Genomic DNA, 9,419 nt, shown 5'->3' with positions numbered 1-9,419 from the left:
TGCCATGACCACGTATCGGTGCTCAATTGTAAATTAAAATACTCTACTGTTTCAGGGCGCCTGGGTGGCTCAGTGGGTTAAAGCCTCTGCCTTTAGCTCAGGTCATGATCCCAGGGTCCTGGGATCGAGCCCCGAATGGGGCTTTCTGCTCTGCGGGGAGCCTGCTTCCTCCTCTCTCTCTGCCTGCCTCTCTGCCTAGTTGTGATTTCTCTCTGTCAAATAAATAAAATATTAAAAAATAATAAAAAAAATAAAATACTCTATTGTTTCGATTGCTTAGATCTTTATTATTATGCTTGGGATTTGAAGCTCCCTACAATCTGGGGCTTTTCTTACTCAACAAATATCCTTTATACCACTCTATCATTCTAATCAAGATATCTTCTCAGTCCCATGAGTACATTTTTCTTTTATTTCTATTCCTATATTTCTTTTATGCATATTGTTTCTCAAAATACAATATCCTCATCTCTTACCACCTTTCTAAATTTTATTATCATTCAGAAGATAAAACCTACATTGTTATTTAATTACTTACAAAGGAAGGAAAATTAGGGCCTCACTCCATATATCCAAAAATATCAGATATATTAAAAAGTATAAAAATTAAAATATAACACATAAAATATTACATGTAAATAGCTGAACACAGAATAAGGTCTAAGTATGAAACCAATGGAAGAAATTATAAAGAAATGATCACTAGACTTCCTAAAAATAAACTTTCATACCTTAAAAATAACTATGGAACAACCTGAAATGACAACAATAAATTGAATTTCTATATAAGAAACTGGAAGACAACTTTCTTAGTTTCCTTCCCCCAATACTTCGTTGAATACCTGCAGGCTTTTTATACACACCAAAACAAAAATATTGTAGTCAGAAAACCATGTTTCCGATAAGGATTTTCTGCTGCTTATTCTTAGGATTTTTGTTTGTTTGACTGCTTAATTCTATTGCCTCCCATCAGGTTATTTTAAATGCATGACCTTCATTAATTTGTTCAACACATGCCTTTATCACACCCCAACCAAGGCCAGATGGTGCTAGATACCAGGAACATATACTGGTGGGCAAAACAGATATGGTCCCTTCCATCGCAAAACTTAAGAAGATAAACATTTTTCAAGTAATCACACAAACTGCATAAAAAAAAAGTACAGAGCACAATGATGACATATAAAAAGGACTTTAACTATTGGGGATATGGGATGTGTATGTATCAAAGATTTCCCTAAAGAATTCATATATGTATAAAACAGTAAGCTCTACCTACACAGGCTGTATCTTAAACATTTTTGTACCTTTCTGCATCTCATACAGTAAGTTCTTCGATATTTGTTAAATGATTTATTCCCATTAAAATCTGAGATTATCCTTATTAACTAGCCTTCTTTTTTAATGGTGTGCCTGAAGTCGGCTTTAGGATGACTGATTTTTTCAGATAGTTTAGAAAGATACTTTTATTCCTCTAAGATTAAACAACTTCAATCTTACCTAGATTATAAGGTGATTTCATGATTAATATTGTTCAACTTAATAAATACTATCTAGACATCAAAATAACATATTTCTTTGAAAATAACCCATGTAATTTATGTACTAAAATAATGTAAAGAATTATTAAAAATTGTTTCACTAACGGTACACATAGGTTATACAAAAATAAAATGTTTTTTAAAAGCACATATTTTTACACTGTATATCCCGGAAGTTTATTTATCACTAATTCGCAAATATCTTTGCATTGCTTGGAAATACTTAGTGAGGCAACTTCATCGTCTTCGTCAAAGTGATCTGGTGTACTGCTGTCCAGGACATTAAGTTCCAGGTCTGACAAATTAGACGGCAGATAAGAACTCACTTGAGATGTCCGAGGTGACTGGCTTTTTTCTGAAGACTTGCAACCAGTTCTTGTTTTCAGTTTAGCAGGGATGTCCTGACCCCTCTTTAGAACTTTAGTATTATGCATACTGTTTCGATCGATCTGGTTTTCTTTCTCCTCAGTCCAATGTGATGAAGATAAATCACTGGTAGAGATACTCGATGCTTCCTCCAAACTTTTATCTTTAATCTTTGAAATACGAGATCTTTTATATGAGTATACTGGCGACCCCACTGAAAAAGGCGGGCTCAGAACAGAACTCTTTTCACTGCTGTTTTTTCCTGTGGACAGCACTGCTTCACTAGACTTACTTGTGCATTGATTATATTTTGGATTTTCTGACCCGGGACTGCTATCATGAGCTTGTAAAATTCTGCTAGTGTCCTCAGAGGTAGAGAAATCTTCAGAAGAGCAAGGGCTGGTGAAGTCATCGGAATATTTTAGTTCTGAGGTGCTTTCAGAGCAACTATCTTTACATGGTTTATCTTCGCTGATATCATCAATAAGAATGTCATCATCGGTGTTTTTGACCTCTTTATCTTCCATTTCTTTATCTACTACGATTCTGTCAACAACTGCAACTTGTTGGAAAACACATGGACTTTGGACTTTCATTTCCACTTTTCCTTCCAAAATACTTGCATGCATAAACCCTTGTGGGACAGTGGAATTTGCAGGCCTCACAATTTCTTCCAATAAACCATTATTTGTTCTATGTTCACCACAACCTACAGTTTTTTCAGTTGCACATTTTGGTTTAGTTGTGCTAGGGTCATCAAAAACTCCACTGATTTGCTTTGAGGTATCACTGTTTTCAGCCAAAGATGCATCTAATCCCAAACACTGGTCTTTTGGCAGTTGGCGTGGCTTCTGATGTTGTTCTGCAAAGCTTAATACTTTAACTTTGGATGATGGAATTCTGAATTTTGCACCCAACATTTGTGCTTGCATTTTTCTATACTGCTCTCTTCTTTCATGTACTACCAACATATCAGGATTTGTCTGCTTTAAACGTAGTTTAAGTGTATTTGTTAAACCATAAAGCAGCTTCCCCCTTGGGACTCTTCTGGGGGGGTCACCACTGTTCTTTTCAAAATGCTTACCTTTTTTGAGATTTTCGACTTGGTTCTTTTTATATTGAAGATTCACTGATTTTTCATTTCCCCCCACAGGAAGCTTATCCTTAGATTCAGATTTACATGTGCATTTGGCAGAAGATTCTGGTGACTTCTTATCCTCAGTTCTATATAACCAGGCCAAGTGAGGATGTATTTGAGTAGGGCTTGCCACAGGTTGGTTATATAACACGGACAACTCAACCAACAAGGCATTTAACAAAGGCAACTGCCTTATTGTATTAATTCTGTTTTGTTCAGTTTGAGCATGATCTGTAGTTTGGTCACTTGCTCCTGCATCCTGAACGTGCGCAGGATTTATGGGCATTGGAGGATTTTCATGTGTCCCAGAATCGGCACGTTTCAGAGAATCGGTATGTGTTGGGGCAGTTGCATGGTTTTCCTCCAGACAAACACCATCCGGTTCCTCAGATACATTTATCTGAGGCTTAATGGTGATTGTACCCTGTACAGGGGGCATCTTTTCTTGGGTCAAATGAGTGTAATACAGAGGAGGGGGGCAAAATGTGTTGGTTTCGATGTCTAACTCTGTGACTTCCTGATCTGGGGGGCTAACGCTCCTCACACCACTAGAATTTGAACAAATAGAGCTGGTTTTGCCATGCTTCACAGAAACCGTGTCACCAGAGTTGGTCTTACTGTGGAAAGCGCTTTCCTCCAAACCCTTCTGTGCCTTTGGGATTTTTAAACCCACGAGAAAACTATCAGCATGTCCTGTTCTTGGCTCTGAGCGTGATTGCTGTTTTTCCTGCGGGATCTGGGAACCGATCTCTCCGCGCTCCACCCCACCTCCTGTGGAAGCGACTGGCCTTTCAAGATGGCTCAACAAGCTGCTTCCCAAATCGGTTAAGCGGTAGCCCAGAGCAATGTCCCCAATCCGCTCCCCAACTTGGTTATGCAAAGGGAAACACCCTCGATGGCCGTGGGAGCAGCCAGGGGCGGCCTGACCCAGGACCTTGTGGGCGGTGGCAGCCAGAGAGATGCTGCAGGCACCGAGGAGCTGCGGGGCGGGCGTGGGACGCCCAGGGGGCAGCTGCAGCAGCAAGATGTAAAGCGGGGTCCGAAGGAGCTGGCGGTGCAGCGTGGCAGGGTGCAGGCGGAAGAGACAGGACTTGCCGCGACCGAAGCTGACCAGGCCGGGTCGGGGCTCCGGGGCTGGGGCTCCGGGGCCTTCCGGAGGGTAAACCAGCAGCGTGGGGAAGTCCAGCAGGCGGAAGGCCACGGCTGGGCACAAGTAGCGCGACGGCTGTGGCGGGGATGCCTCCTCCTCCTCCTCTTCCGGCTCCTCTTGCTCCTCCTCCACCGCGACCACGGGCGGCGGCGGCAGCAGCCCGACTTCTAGACGCACGCAGTCGACGAGCAGCTCCAGCGAGAAGAGCCGCTCGGACAAGGGCGCCGCCATTGCTGTTGCCCCTGGAGACGCGGCCGCACGCTCTGGGAGGGCGGAGCCGAAGCTTGGTTCTCGCGAGAGACAAGGAGCGCACCGCGCTGGTGCCTGCTCTCTCTTGAGACTTAAGCCCGGTACACTTCCCCCGCCCGGCGCCGCAGTCCCCGTACGCTTCCCCCGCCCGGCGCCGGTGTAAACTGCGGCTGCTTTGGGACTTTTCGTCGCTCGACGTACTTTTGCTTTCCAGGTTTCAGTGTTAACACAATTACGTGTAATACCGAGGCATGGTAATGTGATGGCAAGAAATCAAACTTTTTTTTTTCCTTTGTTTTGGCCGCGTTTTTAACCCGCGCCGATCTCCTGCAGTTTTGAGGTCAGGTCTAGTCCGAGGAAAACGGAAGGTCAACGCGGACTCCCCTTGCAGAGCCGAGGGCGGAATCGAGCAGTTAACTCTCGGGGGGCTTCCTGGCTGCCGCCCACCCAAAAGACGGGGACGCTGCTTGGAAGGGGCGCGGAGCCTCTGTCCGGGGGGACACGGCGGCTGTGGTCCCACTTCCACTGAGCAGTCCCCGGTGTGAGATTAACGTTAACGACCCCGTGTAACAAAACACGTACATATACACGTACACACAGCCGGGGAAGGGGGAGATCTGAGGGCGCTATTGCAGGTGTTCGAGGACACACTCCGCTCCCCGCAGGTGGCCCGCTGGATTGGAAGGGAGGCTGGTGACAAGGAGAGCTTTGAGCCACCTAGTAAGGACTGTGTTCTGCCTAAGCTGCTCTGAACGAGGACGTGTGCGCATATCAAGTGTTTTTAGACACGTAGTTACACAAATACAAAGGATGGATTCTTCTAAGAACAGACCGAATTCAGAGCACCCTACTGGGAGGCGGTCCCAGGGGGTCAGGTGAGAGGGGACGGTGGCTTGAACTTGGTCAGGGTCCGTGGAGAGGAGAAAGAGGCATTTGTGAGAGCAGAATTTAGAATTTGGTGACGAGGGGTGAGAAGTTACGGGTAAAAAAAATTTTTCTGCTCCTGAAGGAGGAAAAAAAAAGTGAGGCATAGGGGCGCCTGGGTGGCTCAGTGGTTTAAGCCGCTGCCTTTGGCTCAGGTCATGATCTCAGGGTCCTGGAATCAAGTCCCACGTCGGGCTCTCTGCACTGAAGGGAGCCTGCTTCCCTCTCACTCTCTCTGCCTGCCTCTCTGCCTACTTGTGATCTATCTCTGTCTGTCAAAATTAATAAATAAAATCTTTAAAAAAAAAAAAGTGAGGCATAGATTTGATTTTTTTTTTAAAAGTTACTTTGGGTTTTTGGGATTGTAGAGTTTGAGGTTCCTGCCAGACATGATGTGAATATGTTTAATTTTAGACAGCTTTATAATTTATAGTTAAATTACATTACATCAAAGCTCAGAAGAACATTGTGAAGCTCGAGGGAAATTCAGAATTGGAGGGATTTGATGCTTTAGTGTGAAGACTGAGGGAGGTTTCATTGCAGTATATAAATAGAATATACTACTCTCGGCCTTAAGAATCGTACTAGCTACTTGCAGAGGAAATGTTTATCAAGTGACATGCCTAATGGATGGATGACACAGAGCAGTAAAAAGCAATATATTCACAAGTGGAAAGCAATGAGGTAGAGTCCATATGTGCATCCAGTAAATCATTTAGGTAGGGTTAATAATGGGGAATATCTGCACTTGTGTGTCTCCTGCATATACATACAGGGAAACCTTCGTCTATAAGGACATTGCTTCTGGAATTTGTTAAGTGTCTACAGAGGGAATATATTCCTTGCCCAGATACTCTATATGATTTTTATTCCAGTATATGAATAATATTTTATAACTTTAAATAGTGCTAAAATTAACAAGTAAAAGTTTTGCTATGAAAATTAAGAAGTTTCAGTGTCCATAGGCCGTACATGGAGAAATAGCAGAGTGCCGTGGCCGAGGGCCCAAATTCTGTAGGCAAACGACCTGTCTCAAATCCTGGCTCTCTGACTATATACTAGTTTCTTAACAAATTGTGAATCATTTTCCTCATCCAAAAAAAATGAGGTATTTATAGTATCTTACCTTATAAAAATAATATCATATAATATTGGTATTATAGTAATATACATAGTATACTCTATTTATACTATGTAATGTAGTATGCTATATTTATACAGCCCAGCAACTTGCTAAAATAAATATCATTTTACTTATTACTTACCATATAGCAGACTTTTTAGTTTTAAAGCACTAAACTATGAGTTAGAGTAAATAGCTTATCTGACATGGGCCTATTGTTCTCGATCTGTAAAAGTTTATATGCTCTGTACTTTACCTTTCATGTGTTAGCCAACTTTTTTTGTTACAGGAGAAGGCAGGATGAGGAAAGAAACTATGGATTAATGCACATTAACACTTTAAGTTAGAAATCTGCTATGCAGTGTTAGGGAGTTTGAAGTTTACTGTGGGGGTGGCATGAATTAAGATGTTGGCAATGGCATGGGGAGAAAACACACTCAAATAGGAGAGAGATTTAATGGGACTGGCTGATTGGGTATGAGGTGTGCGGGAACAGAAGGTGAAACACAGGTTTCTACTTTAGGCAATTAGATTGATGGGTCAGATACAGAGAAGCAGGATTTGTTGTAATTGCTGTTAAACAAAGAACTGGGAGAAGCCAGAAGAGAAAACTATGAATTTCATTTTCTGATATGTTGCATGTGATGTACTTATTATCCATCCAGGTGGAAGGTAGAAGTTAAATAGATGAATCTGAAACCTTGAGAAATCTAGGCTGGATATACAGGTTTATAAGACACCAAGATGGAGATGGTAACCTAATTTCTTCATAGAAGGCATAAATGATAAATAAATATGGCCCTGAGACTTTTTTTTTTTTCCTTTTTTATGTGAGTATCTTGGGACTCTGCAGACTGTAGGAATTTTGGCTTGAATTCTAAGGAATTAGGATGAGATACGATGCTGACATCCTTTTCTAGGCCAATAACTTTAGGGTGAAAAGAGACAAAGTCGGAATCATTAACTAAGGGAAGGCATGATGAGACTAATAATTTCGAGAGGAAACAGTCCCTGGATTAATGAAACCGATTGAGCTGTGAGTCTTGCTCTATAAAGTACGTTGTATCATAAGGGCTGTAGACCCAAGGGACGGATCCAGCAGATAGGATGGTTTAGCAGAAATTGTAACAAAATGGCAGTAGTAGAATTAAGTAAGAGCAGCATCAAATTTTGGGTGGCTGGTCTACTTTGGCACAGAAATGCGAACATTTGGGAAAACGTCAGCTCCTGCAGGAGCATGGTGGGGCCGGCAGAAAACCACTTCGATGTCATGGCTCCAACCTAGTTCACTCAGCTTCGGAAAATGGAAGTTAGCGAAGGTGCTACTGAAGGAAGTAAAATGGACATTGAATTTTATGGGCCAAACAAATCCCACTTAGGAGGAATCTGTAATTCAGGGACCATGAAAATGCCCAAGACTTACTCTAGAAATACCAAATACTAATTCCAAGCCCCATTAGTAAAGGCATTCTGCTGCCTGTAGACTTCTGGCTCAGTCCAGATTAGCTCGAAAATCAGATATAACCACCTGTAACTGACGCGGGCTTAGAGGGCTGAAGACGATTGCCAGAAGGAAGGTCTAACGCTGAGTAATGAGACAGCTTACATGGCGCTAACTAGGGAAAATGAAATCCAATAGTCTTTGTTTAAGAATAACTTTACACAGTGCTTCTTTTCCCCCATCTAAAAGAATGCAATCTACAAAAGGCTTAGAACTAACCTTAGGCTTACGGTGAAAAAAAATGAAGCTTTCCCACTAAGATCAGGAACAAAGCAAGGGTGTACTTGCTTTGGTGTACTACCACTGCTTTTCCTTACTGCTAGGAATTCCTAGCAATAAGACAATAAGAAAAGAAAGGGAAAGGAATATAAGGTATATTCCTTATATACCTTATATAAGAAGAATATGGAAGGGAAGAAATAAAATTGTCTTTGCTTGCAGATGACATGGTCATCTATGCAGAAAATCCGGAAGAACTGCCGAACTCTTGGAGCTAACAAGTGATGATAGCAACATTGCAGGTTATCAAGTTAATATACCCGTCAATAACTTCTCCATAGACCAGCAATGAATTTGAAATTTGGAATTTGAAATTAAAAACATAATACCATTTATTTTGGTACCTCCCCCAAATGAAATATTTAGGTATAAATTTAACAAAATATGTATAAGATCTAAAACCTTGAGTGTCCCACAGGGCTAATAAGGTCAAAACTTACAGAAAATTTAAAGCTTGTTTTTCCGAGGACTGTTTCTCCCTAATCAGCTATTGTATCTCTTCTCACCCCACTGACAAATCCACTAGCTATCTCTGCAGAAGCCTGAACTCAGTGTCATCTGATAAGGCCCCAGCTTATGAACAGGCAAGACCGTGCATTCCTTACCCGAGCTAACAAGCCCAAGACCCCACCTAGCTTACACCAGTTCTCAGAGCATGCCCCATCTTGTCCTAAGATAACTTCCTGACATCAGGGGCTGAATTTTGCCTTCTGGTGTGAAGTCTTCACCCCGATGCGAACTGGGGTGCATGTTCCGTATATGTTCCATGTTCTATCCTTCTTCATGAAGAGTTGTGAGTTTTCCCACCCATTTCATCAATATGTATACAGTCTCAGCCCCTATGATTATAAAAAACTTGTTCTCTCTGCCTTCGGAGAGGTGGGTTTGAGGAATATAAGGTATATCGATTTGAGACTTGGCCTCGTTTGGCTGCCTCTCAGACATAGTCTTTCCTTGCTGCCCACCCAGTGTCTCAGTGATCGTATTTGCTGTTCTGTTATAGATCTATACTGAGGAAAACTAGAAAACTCTGACAAGATTGAAGAAAAACTAAATAAATGGAGAAATAGTCATGTCTATGGACAGGAAGACTCAATATTGTCAAGATGTCCGTTATTCCTGACTTGACTATAGAGTCAACGCAGAGC

The 9,419-nt window shown here is 42.0% G+C and overlaps 1 protein-coding gene across 1 annotated transcript; it reads right to left on the bottom strand.

Moving 5' to 3' along the window:
- Positions 1-303: 303 nt before the first annotated feature.
- MAP10 (microtubule associated protein 10) lies at positions 304-4,539 on the bottom strand. Its single transcript, XM_046026234.1, has one exon. It carries the CDS (start codon positions 4,424-4,426, stop codon positions 1,697-1,699), a length of 2,730 nt encoding a protein of 909 aa, XP_045882190.1. The 5' UTR covers positions 4,427-4,539; the 3' UTR covers positions 304-1,696.
- Positions 4,540-9,419: the final 4,880 nt, after the last annotated feature.

The sequence above is a fragment of the Meles meles genome, chromosome 13 (assembly GCF_922984935.1).
Source record: "Meles meles chromosome 13, mMelMel3.1 paternal haplotype, whole genome shotgun sequence".
Lineage (NCBI taxonomy): Eukaryota > Metazoa > Chordata > Mammalia > Carnivora > Mustelidae > Meles > Meles meles.
The sequence above is the reverse complement of the archived record's forward strand: the minus strand, read 5'-3'. Positions and strand labels throughout refer to the sequence as shown.

What these genes read in the sequence shown, in the direction of transcription:
- MAP10 (XM_046026234.1), bottom strand. Translation starts at nt 4,426, where the DNA reads ATGGCGGCGCCCTTGTCCGAGCGGCTCTTCTCGCTGGAGCTGCTCGTC.